The sequence below is a fragment of the Talpa europaea genome (assembly GCF_964194135.1).
Source record: "Talpa europaea genome assembly, chromosome: 12".
NCBI classification, from domain to species: domain Eukaryota; kingdom Metazoa; phylum Chordata; class Mammalia; order Eulipotyphla; family Talpidae; genus Talpa; species Talpa europaea.
Window position 1 is genome coordinate 79,621,605 of NC_140079.1, and position 11,902 is coordinate 79,633,506.

At 59.8% G+C, this 11,902-nt stretch overlaps 1 protein-coding gene across 3 annotated transcripts; it reads right to left on the bottom strand.

Annotated features, from left to right (window-relative positions):
* Positions 1-230: 230 nt before the first annotated feature.
* On the bottom strand, positions 231-11,407 carry SH2B2 (SH2B adaptor protein 2; the record flags this gene model as incomplete). 3 transcript variants are annotated; one of them, XM_084248775.1, is made up of 8 exons in its annotated part: positions 231-571; positions 1,076-1,247; positions 3,560-3,768; positions 4,248-4,412; positions 4,511-4,602; positions 5,914-6,005; positions 7,641-7,742; positions 10,661-11,407. In XM_084248775.1, the coding sequence occupies 8 exons, from the start codon at positions 11,372-11,374 to the stop codon at positions 231-233; spliced, it is 1,887 nt and encodes a 628-aa protein (XP_084104901.1). The 3 variants fall into 3 exon arrangements, with proteins under 3 accessions (XP_084104901.1, XP_084104900.1, XP_084104899.1); XM_084248774.1 differs by having other exon boundaries at positions 4,248-4,406; positions 10,661-11,374; XM_084248773.1 differs by having other exon boundaries at positions 4,248-4,409; positions 10,661-11,374.
* Between the last annotated feature and the right edge of the window lie 495 nt (positions 11,408-11,902).

Below are 11,902 nucleotides of genomic sequence, written 5' to 3' on the forward strand. Positions count from 1 at the left end.
ACAGCCTCAGCTGGCGCTGCCTTCCCTGCTCGCCCCAGGCCGGGGCACAAGAAAGGAGGACAGGAGAGCTGGGTGCAGTCCCTAAAACAGGCTCTTTAATAACATTTATGTCTTCACTGAAGAGCGTTGCTTTTCCCACCCAGCGCCAGGCTGGGCCCAGCAGCGTCCGCTGGACCTAGGGACGCGTGGGCGGCGGCGCGGCCGGCCGGGCGCCCCGGGGCTCGCGCCGGCTAGTAGAAGGAGTACTGGTTCTCCACCGCGCGCGTCCGACCCCGCGCGCCCTCGCCCGGCCCGGCCTCTGCGAGCTCCTCGGCGCCAGCCGCCGCCTCGAGCAGGCGCTCTGCGCTGTTGCTGCGGCTGCGCGCGCTGAGCGGCCCATCGGGGGCGCGCGGGACCCCAGGAACAGACACCGCAGAGGAGGATGAGGCGGAGGAGGACGAGGCGCCACCGGCCTCCGAAGGCGAGGGGGGCGGACAGGCGGCCGTGGCGAGGCTGGAGAAGTAGTGCTGACCCGCCGGCTCGCTCCAGCAGGCGGGGGGCACCGGCGCGGCGCTGGGCAAGGGTCCAGGGTCTGCAAAGGGACGCCAGGCAGGTCATTGCTGAGCCTGGACACCCTCACCAAACCCCCCCTCTCCACCAGCCATCTTCCCCTGTCCAAGCACGTCAGGCAGAGATTCTGGGCAACGGGGTGATCTGGGTTCACAAGCGAGCCTGGACCTGGATTTTGCTATGTTGGCTCAGCCCACCTCCCTGGATAAGTAACTCATGGGCATAGTCCACAGTGCAAGCAGATGGCGCACAATCCATGCGCTGGACAGACACCCCAGCACCTCCAACACTTCCTTCCTGCAACAGCTCTGTGTTGAGCCCCAGCGCCTCCTTCCCCAAGCCAGGAATCACTCAGGCCTCCCTGTGGGGCTGGCAATCTCCCAGCCTTGCTGATGGCTGCAGAGCTTACGGCTGCCCAAGCCCTCATCTTGCCCCACCAGGGATCCCTACTGGGTGGCTGCTGCCAGGGACGCCCCTCCCCCACTGCCCACCTGTCTTCTCGAGCCATCACACTGGGGAATCTTACCAGGTGGGGGGACCTGAGCCCGCACATAGCTGCGCAGGGTGATGTCAGCAGAGCCGCCTGATTCCAGTGGGATGGGATGCGTGTGGAAGTGGCGGAGCATGTCAAGCACGGACTGGAACCACAGGTGCTGTACGTGGCACTGCCCATGGTCGTTCAGGGACAGGCGCAGGTGCTGTGGGCACAGGTGGGCATGGTCAGTGGGGAGTCCCGGACTGGTCATCTACTAGGTAAATGCCTTCAAGGGTGGGAGGACCAATGTCACAGAGGCCATATGGGGTTGCATCAGAACTGTGGCCCCTGACATGTGAGCCCCATCTTGGGGGGAGTCACTCCTGTGGTGGAGTGGGGTGCGAGGGCAACAGAGCCAGGTTGGGGCTGAAGGAAGCAAGCATTTGTCCCTACCCCTGGAGATCCCCTATCATGCCCTTCACGCCCACTATCTTTAATCCTTCAAAAGCCCTAGAAGGCAGAGACTGCAGCCCTCATTTAAGAGATGGGGAAACTGAGGCAATGAGAGGGCATGGTAGATACAGGGCATAGTGCTAGGAGGACTCATATGTGTGTGGTTCTCCACCCCCGCAGGCTAGTCCCCTAAGTCTTGGCCCAGAAGGACGGAAAGCTGACTGGGGAGGAGTGCTCTCACTGCGTTTTGAGACACCTGGCTCTCCTGGGGTGGGCCCTGCAGGAAAGGAGCCACAGGTGTCTGGTCTCAGCACTCCCATGCACCCCACAGGAGGAGGAGTGGCTGTCTCTGGGAGGCATGTGGTGAGGGGCAGTGACAGAAGAGTTTCAGGGCAAGCATGTCACCCCAGGCCTACAATGGGGAGCTGGTCTAGCTTCTGACACAAAGGCCAGAAGCCCTGGGGGTTGGGGCAGAGGCAGAAGAATGAGAACAGATCCTAGGAACAATGGCATTCAGGGTTGGGGTTAAGCCCCAGAGGAACAGCATACTGGGGTCCCACCAGTCTCAAATCCTGGCAGGGTCTTTTAGGGCAGAGGTCCAGGCCAGAGTTGGGGGTGCTAGGGGGGTGGATGCATCACAAACGTCATAAAACTGCTGAGACATTTATTATCTGACGGTGCAAAGAGCTGCCTCGGGAGGCAGAGGGCTTCTTCCCAGGAGGTGGTTGAGCAGGCATCCGGGGTTCTGACTCTACCCCTCCACAACTTACTCCACTCTGACAGAGCAGCAGCACAATGAGTTCAAGGCTGGTCTTGCCCTGGGAGGGAGAGGAGCCTTCTGCCATCCCCCCCACCATACCTCACAGTGCCTGGCAGGGACCATCTTAGCCTCTGACCTGGGTGTGAGTCAGATCCAGGCCCTCTGGGGACACCACCTGGGGTGATGCTGGCCAAGAAATAAACTTTGGGCTGCCAGGGGCTACGTGAAGTGCCTGGTTGTCAGAGGAACTTGTAAGGGTGGCTGCTTTCCAAATAGGTGTCCCAGGGGAGGTGCTGCTTCCTCCTTGGTGGGGCAAGAGCTGCCAAGGAGAGAGGCCCAGGGAGCAGGGTGAGAGAGGGGCTGTGAGCTCAGTGGGGCTTAGAACGCTGAGCTCAGGGGCACCATGTCCTGGGAGCCTGGGCTGGGACCATTTCCTTATCGGAAAATATAGGATGGGAGGGGGCGGAATTGAGGTTCCTGCCCATTGTAGCTGCATTGTAACTGCCCCTACACACACACACACACACACACACACACACACACACACACACACACATTTGACTTTTCTGTCCTATTTCCTTTATGCCGTAGGTCATTATCAGCACACAGTGTTCTTGAGAGCCCACCGGCAGGCACCCCACACCTTTGCAGCGTCCTGTGTGGCTCACCCTTCCCACCTGTATTCCCACCAAGGACTCTCCCTCCACTGCACGTCTCGGGTCAAGGGCGCCTTCTACTCTGGCTGGTGGGATCAGGAACCTCCTCTGTCTCCCCAGGTCCCCTAATGCCCAGCTCCCTAGGGCCCCCTGCGTACAGTCCCCTTCACAGTCCTTCAGCCTGAGCCCAGGCCTTGCCTGCAGTGGGGCCCAGGAGGGGAGGTGCCCAAGAGGTGCTGTTTGGGGGATCGGCCCCCAGGAACTTAGTGTGGGGGACAGGAAAGACCTGGTCGACCGCAGCCCTGCACTGAGGTGGTTCTGGGTGGAGGCCCTCGAAACCCTGGTGTTATGTGGTTCCCAATGCACAGGGTCAAAGTGAAACCCTCAGTAGGACTCGGGTGCCCAAGTGCTCAGCCACCAACAGGTGGCTGGCTTCCTCATGGGGGTAAGGGAGATGCCTCACATCTGGGGCTTACAGGTGCCCACAGAGATGTGGGAAGTACAGTGGTTCAGTGAGCATGGCCAGACCTGGCCATGGGGAGTTCTGCTACACCGAGCTCACGGAACCTGCTCCTGGGGTGCAGGTGCAGCCTCAGCACCAGCGATGCCTCAGAGCCCATCCCCTAGGATGGTTGCTGACCCTCTCTGACTCCCATGTTCACTTACCTTGGCCTTGCCCTGGAAGTTGAAGGTCAGCACGTACTCCCCAGGCCGAGTCTCACTCTGGCGGATCACAAAGAGGCCATGGCTCCGGGGCCCGCCCGCCAGCACCAGTTGGGCCGCCTTGACCCGAGACAGCGTCCCGTGGAACCAGGGGTAGTGGGAGAGCTCCAGCTCAGGCTCAGCCTCGGCCTCTGGCTCTGCACCCTCCTCCCCTGGAGAGAGATAATAGTATGAGGGCCATGAGGGTGTGGGGGAGCAAACAAATAAGAGAAGAGATGCAAAGTCTTGATGGGGTTTTGCACATAAAATGAGAATTGAATAATTTTAGAAAAAGGCAGGGAGCTGGCCCAAACCACTAGTTAAGAATATGAGGTAAACTGAGGCAGAGAGGACTATTCTGTCACTCTCTAAATCAGCAAGAAATCTGGGAACAATCAAGTCTCCTTGCCCCTAATGCCTGGTTTTGACCCTCTTTCTGGCACCCCTTTCTATGAGCATTTTCTGTTGAAGCCAGGTTGGTGGAAGGAATCATGTGCCAGACTGGCCTACAAAAGCCACAACTACTGAGGTGCTGTGCAAGGGGACCAATGGATGAAATATCAGAGGCAAAGCTTTGGAGGGAGCCAGGGGGCCATGGCCTGGGTAGGGGTGGAAGCAGGAGGGGCAGGGAGAGCAGGCTCTCTCACTTCACCTGTATTATTGCTGTCGCTGCCACTGCCACCCGGGGATTCCAGGGTCTCCAGGAAGGTCTCCAGAGGGACATGAACCAGGGATTCCCCAATGGCATCTCGAGCTCGGCTGTGTGGGGCTGTCACCACAGCTGCCGTGGTCTCTGGGGGCCGGGGCAGGTCTGCTGCTGGAGAAGTGCAGGTAAGAATCATGTGTGGCCAGTTCTGAGTCACCACCACCTCCGACCCTTCCTCTGCCACCCTGGCCAGCTCTTCCCCCACTTACCGTCTGTCAGAAGCTCACAGCTGCAGGAGGCCACGTGGCTGGCCAGACAGCCTCCTCGGGCGCAGGTTAGCTCGGCGTCTTCCTCGCTGTCTCTGCGGAGGCCAGAAAGAACAACTATGTCCCACCATGGCACTCAGCCCCGGACCACAGGCTGCTCATGGAGTCAGGCCTTAGCTAGCGTCCCTCTGTCACCACCCTCAGCTTGTTCCGTGGCCACCATGTGAATGACAGGGTCACATGAAGAGGTCTTCCAGTGACTGCAGTCCTCTTTGAGGGCATGTGACCCCTGCCCCCAGCCCAGGAAGGGTAGCGGCCTCCTGGGGTCCCATGGAGACCCCCCTGCCCCAGGAGTGGCAGGGCTTGGTGTTGGACAGGGCCTGGGCAGCTCCCTTCCCTGTCCTGGGCCTTTTTCTCCCCATCTGTGACACAAGATGTCTGGGACCCTGCCAGCTCAGAAATATTGCAGAGTGAGGTTCACCTTCATAGGGGCTGGGAAAAGAGTTTGAAGAACAGATGGCTAGGAGGGTGGCAGGGGATGCATTACAACTGCTTTGGGGATCAGGGGGCCTGGGAGGCACTCAGGACCTTAATTGGGCTTCCTTAAATGAAGCTGTTAATTAGAAAGCTGCAGCCCCACCCCCACCCCCTGGGTTTGGCTCACCCCATTAGCCTGAATAGCGGCTGCCAATTGCTCAGCCTGCCAACCTGCTTGCCTTTCCTACTCCTGGCCTGGGGAACTGTCCTGGATGGAGCCGCCAGCCTCCCCGCTGCTCTCCCTTACACAGCTGGCCACAGCTGCCTTCTGTGTTTTACTAGAAATGGCTCAACCTGGGCCTGACCCGCTGGCTTCTTGGGCTCTCATCAAAGCCCCCTCCTCACCAGCTTTCATTCCAGCTACCAGGAGGCCTTGACAGTCCCAGAACACCACCAAGACTGTTCTCTGTCCTCCCCCACTCCCAGTCCTTCTGCCTCGCTCAGGCCTGCTCCTTCTCCAAGCCTCAAGGAGTGTGAGCACCTCTGCCAAGCTTCTCTTGGTAGCAAGTCAGGGTTGGATCAGGAGGACCCTCCCCTCTACCCTCATCCCCAGCCCTTTGGGCTCAACCCATCATTGCCCATTTCCCAGGAGTCTCAGGCTCTCCTGGGGTTGAGGACAAGACTTAGTCCAGGCTTCTTTAGCTCCCCGGGCCCTGGCCCTGCAGAGCAGGCCTCGCAGAGCAGGTGATGGCGGGTTACTAATGATCCTGGTCAGCACCACCCAAGATAGGACCATGAGGAAAGCTCAGTTCTCAAGCTCAGCCCCTGCCCTCACCAGGAAGCCACTCTCTGTGAAGGCTGGACCCAGGGCACACCCCTACCAGGTGCCCACCCTGTCTACCCATTCTGGGGGCCACTTGGGCACTTACCCGGGGTCCACGCAGCCCTGGATGTCAGCTACCCATGAGTGCTTCTGCAGTGAGTCGATGGTTTCCAGGATGTATTCTGCTCCATTCTCCACCTGGGGAAGGGGTGGCGGGGTGTGGGGGGGTCCAGACCACAATCAACACCCCAAACTTCTCAATCCTCCAGGGTCCTCCAAACTACAGGGCAAATGGCTCATTTCATTCCTTCCCACTGGGGGCTGTAAGCAGCCCTAAAGACTGTGGGATCCATCAGGTACCACCTCAAACAAGGCAAGGGTCCCAGAGTAAGCAGTGTAGTCCCTCCCTCCTGGGCCTACCTCAGGGGTCACGGGGATGATGGCTAGCCCCCTTAACCTCAGGTCTTCGGGCCCTGAAGATGCTGCCTCTCACCCCAGCGATGGGATAAAAGGGCATCACAACCCTGATACAGCCAGTGGGCCAGCTGAGTTGGGGGATGCATATGCCTTTGTACCTGGAATTCTCCCTCTGTGTCCAGGCCCTTGGGACAAGCAGGCACCAGAGGCAGGGGAGGGTAAAAGTCCCAGCTGAGGGGCAGGCAGGGTGTACTATCTACCCGAGGAACAGCTGAGCAATCGCCCCACAGAGGTAATGTTGTTTCCATTGTACAGATGAGAAGACCGAGGCGCAGAGCCATCAGGTAATGCGCTTAGTCTAGCACTTAGTCAGGCTAGCACTTAGTCTCTGTGATGCCAAGGCGCTTGCTGGCAGCTTTCAGTCACTTGTCTCCATTAAAATGCGGTATTTGAAGGGGCCTAGGAAACTACTTTCAGCCCCTCTGAACAGATGGGGAAACTGAGGCCTGGGCTGGAGCTGGCAGGAGTCATTCTGCCTCATGGCTCCTGAGCATACTCAGCAGCACAATGGCCATTCAGCTGTGGGGACCCAGACTCTGAACCTGTGTCACCAGCAGATGAGGATGCCAGTCGGGAGGAGCTGTATCCTGAGCCCCCGGGCTGGGGTGACTCAGGGTATGGGGTTGGCAAATGTTTGTTAAACGAGTATGTGAGTTCATGACTAAACAGATAGGGTTAAGTAACAATACAAATCCAACCAGAAGTCTGAAGAGGAGGGCGGGGGCTTTGTATAGCTCTGGGGGAACCAGGCTTCCTTGGGGTCCTGGCCTCAGATGGCCTCTAGTCCTTTGAGGAGACACAGGGTCACAGTCCTAGCCTGGAGCTATGTCCTCAGCAACTGGAGCAGCCACCCGGGTGACAGTGATGTGTGGCCTGGGAAAAGGACAAGCTGGTCCCAGACTCACAGGGGTGCCTTCCTGCCCACCCTCAGCGCCTTTGTGCCCTCTGTGGGACCAGACAGGTTCCCACACTCCAGTGCCCGGTGACAGGAGTATTTGCATAACTGCTGCAGGCTGGCTACCAGTTCCTGCCTGTGGGGTGGGTGTGGGCTGGCTCCAGCAGGGGAAGGGAGGGAAGTGAAACTTTGAGGAGCTTCCACCAGGCCCAAGAGGAAATGGGAATGGGGGTGGGGTGAGGGCAGATTATGGGGACACTTGGGGCACTCGGCTCAGGAGCCCAAGCCCAGATACAGGCCCTAGCTATGAGCTAGCCATCTGTGCAGGGTCCTGGAACTTCCCACCCCCACTAGAGCTCCCTGGCGATGCCTGGCTGCTGGCCCCTTACCCTCACTGCCCCTGTGGTAACTGTAAACTGCTCTGCCCTGGAGGGGGGTGTCCTGTGGGGGTTAGGGCTCACCTTGAGCACAAACGTGTTGTCCTTCTCTGGCATCTCCAGGGGCATGGTGGTGCGGACCTCGATGATGGCCGAGAGAGGGATGCTGACTTTGGGCCTGGAGGCCTGGGAGGCCAAAGGAAGGGGCCGTAAGTCATACCAGGGTCTCTTGAAACCTCTCCCCTGACCCTTTCCCAGAGGTAAGAGAGCCCTGGCGCACTCCACACAAGTGGGGAAGTGTGAAGGGAGTTTCTTGGTAACAGAGACCTTCCCAAGAGCCAAACAGCCACATAACGAGCCAGGGATGGAGCTGGGACTGATTTCTGAGTCAGTCCTGAGCCCTGAGGGGCAAACTCCTCCCAGACTGCCCCTCTGCCCAGTGTACCCACCAGATCTGTGGTTTTACATTTCTGACCTTGAGCATAGTGAGAAGGGCATCTGATATGCTGACCCAGCACACACAGAGGTGAAAACATCTCTGAAATGAAGGTTTCACTAGACATTTACCCGGATGGTGAGTGGCGGGGTGTGATCTTGTCTATTCTAGTTCAAGGGAAAAAAAAAAAAAAATGCTGGCTTTCCCCTTCAAAACAGTCTTTCCAGAAAAAAGCTCAGATCAGGACTTCTGGGTTGGTCAGGAGGTGTCTCCTGGTGGAGGAAAAGGGGCCAGAGTGGGGTTTAACCAAGGTGAGCTGGTGGGACTCCCGGGAAGGGCGACTTTGTGCCTGGCCCCCCCACTCTGTCCTAAGGCGCCTGGCCAATGCCCCAAGGCCCCCAAGATTGGCTTGAGACTGAGATTCTCAACAGGGGCTTGGGCTCTGGGACAGGGACTTTCTCCAGAGGAAGGGAAGGGCCACATGTTGATGGGAATTCCTGGTGCACTGGCTGCCATCCAGTGGGCTCAGGGCTGCGCTTGTGGTGGTGACAAGGGGCTCGGCTGGCCACGGCAGGCCAGGCTGTCACAGCAGCCAGAGGGGCAGGGTCCTGGAGCGGGTGGAGCACTAGGGGTCTGCAGTGAAGGCCCGGACCAGGGATTTCAGCTGGGCTCCCACTGGTGAGGTACTGATTCCTTTGCCCAGCATTTGAGGTCTGTCTGTCCTGGCCTGGTCGCTTCTCACCCTGTTCCAGCTGTCCCTCACTGTTGCCATTACCCTGGGGTTATTTACACGACTCAGCCTTTGCATACTCAGCTCATGAATGCTCCAGAAATGCTGTCCTGGGCCCCCAGTGCTCACTGCATTGGGGTTTACCATCCAGCCTTGCAAAAATCAGTTCCTCGGTGGCAGGGGACCAGCTGCATTGCTCCCTGGATTCTCTGGGATGGCCAGGTAGAGGGCTACAGGGTACCTGAGCTTCAGGAGACTCTGCCTGTAGAGTGAGGGCACCTGATTCATAGGTGGCATGAGGGGGAAGTCCGAGGATCCCAGGAAAGAGCCCCTATCTGGACTGTGTGTGAGTAAATAGGCCTAAAAGGCAGTGGGGTGAGGGCAGGGGTGCCCTGTGGGCTCGTGCCCCTGGGGCCACATTTGGGAAACCCAGACCTGAGCCCTAGCCATGGTATGACCCATCTTCCCACTGGCGACCACTCCTGAATACGCAGACATTTGCATGAAACACAGAAGGATCTGAGGCCCATGGGGATAGGGTTCCTCTGCCTTCCTCAGAGGTTGGGGAGGCTCGGTGACTCTCAGGAGCCCTGCCTCCAGCCAGGGGTGAGGAGTGGGCTGGGAGGAGACTAATGGAGCAGGCACCAGCTGCTGCCTCCCCACCCCGAGGGCACTGCCAATGCTATTTACAGCTGGCAGCTGGGACTGCCACTCAGGACCGGGAGGGAGCCCTCAGCCTCTGCTCCTGCCCTTTAGGTGACCCTGGACAGACTTCATGGTGCAGATTTCTCTCAGGGCCCTCACAGTGGGCTCCCAGCCAAGCAAAAAAGCCTTCAGGAAGGCTTGGGATTTGGGGATCAAGGTCTTTAGAGAGTGAATCCTTAGGATGTCACCTCACTCACAGACACTCAACCCTGGAGACCCACACCCTGTACCTCCAGTGGGAAGAGGCGAGGGGTACCCTGAGCTCCGACAGACTGGGAGATGGAGAGAGGCGAGAGGCTCAGAGTGACTAAAGGCACCCGGGGACAGAGTGGGCCCAGAGGTAGGTGGGGGGCCGGGTGGTTCTTGGGGGTGCTGCCAGCTGCTGCACCAGCACAACCTCCCAGTGCACAAGAAGCTCCACCTCCATGCTCCTTTCATTCCTGGGACCACCAGGATGGAGGGTATAATTAGCCCAGCTCTGCCACCCACCAGCTGAGTGACTCTGGGCAGGCCATACCCCCTCTCTGAGTGTTCGTTTGTTTTCTTAATCTGGGAACCATGATGCCCGCCTTGTCGGGAACTGGGATTGTCCCCTAGGTTGAAGGCCTTGGCAAGCAGGTTACTCTTTGTTATCCCTGGCTGCCAAGCAAGGCAGCTTTGTCATCTCGGAAGACAGTCAAAGCTGCCTCCAGGGCTCTGATGGCGAAGCCATGAGGACAGGAGCAGGAGGTACACTTGAGTGAGCAGCAATGTTGGGGGCAGCGAAGGGGAGTCTGACTTTTGAAACCCGGGCCAAAGGCAATCCGGGTAAGGCCTGGACTACAGCCTGGCAGACAAGATGGAGACACGCAGATTCCCACCCAGTCAGGCATAGACCTTGAGGGAATTCTCCCCACTCCCCAACCTCATCCCAACCCCCTTCCCCGTCCCCTATTCCCCCAAGTCACCCTTACAGTGGGAGGTTCCAGCCACCAAGGGGCCCCAGGTGAAGAGGAAAAGGGCAGGCAGCCAGACTCCCCAAAGGACACCAAGAACAGCACCCCAGACCCCCTCCTGTGGCCAGACAGCCCTTCTGACATTGCACAGGTGAAGAACCCGGGCTGGAAGGTGACAAAGGTAGAGCAGGCAGCACAGCCCAGATTCCTGACACCGAATACCAGTTCCGGCCAACCAGACCAGGCGATGCCTTCCCCCAAGAAGCCCCTGGCAACCCAGCCGCCGGCCTCCCCTCACCTTGGGCGGCACGAAGAACTCCAGGCGGAAGCGCTCGCCGGCCACGGCCCTGCGCAGGAGCAGGCGGCACTTCTGCCACTGTGCGGCGCCCCCGGGGCCCGTGGCGCCGTCGTCGGCCACCATGAAGCGCAGCGCGCCCTCGCGCTGGATGTCCACCAGCTCCACCTTGGCCGCCAGCGTCCGGGCCAGCCGCAGGCGCCGTGTCCACTTGTCGCGCGACTCGGACGGGGGCTCGGCCGCCCGCGGGGCGGCGTCGGGCTCGGGCGAGGCTCGCCGGTGCCACATGTCTCGCACCCCGTCCACGACGCACAGGCTCATGTTGCGCAGGGAGAAGCCCTTGCGCACGCGGGCCTTGGCCGCTGAGTGCGCCGACACGTCCTCCGAGCTCCGCGAGTGGCCGTACGACGCTGCCTTGAGCGCCGGGGGTGCCGCGGCCTCGGGCTCCATGGCGTCGGGGTGCCCCGCCGCCCCCCTGAGCGCCGGCCCGGCCACCAGCACGCGGCGCACCTCCTCGCTGAAGACGTCCAGGAAGTTGGTGGCGAAGTGGCGGGAGAAGGAGGCCCCGGCGTCGGGCGTGTCGTAGGCGGGGTTCTCCCGCAGGAAACGGCAGAACTTGTGCGCGAAGTCCACTGCGGCCGCCTGCGCGTGCAGCTCACAGAACTGCCGCCAGTCGGGCACCGGGGCGGCGGCGGGACAGGGCGCGGCACCATTCATGGCTCCCGGCCCATCGCAGACCCCTGCGGCTGCAGGAGAGAAGAGAGCCAGTGACTTCCTGACCTCTGACCAGCGGGCCCACCTGTCCCTCCCTCCCACCTCCCCAGGGTGCCCAGGGGCTCTGCGCATCCCTGCGTGGGTGTGTGGGGGGGCTACAATATGCAGCTGGTTGGAGCCGCCTCAGGGTAGGAATGGAGGACGTGGGCATTGCTGGGAAGTGTGTCTGCGTGCACTCTCTTCAAACAGCAGTATCAAGGCCATTCCAGGCGCTGGGGAAGGTGGCTTGGATGCCATGTGCTGTGAAGTGGGGTCCCCGTGAGCCTGCAGTCACCTTACTTCCCTCAGTAACCTCTCTGAGGGCCTGCAAAGCCTGGTGGAATTCTGGGCAATCCTCTTCACTCTGCTTTTGCAGTATGCTGAGAACCCAACCTGTCCATGCCTTGCCCTCCAGGATGCTGTTCCAGGACTCACATCACCTCTTCTCTGGCCAGTAACTCTTAGCAGCCTCTTTACTGGTCTCTTCCTGCC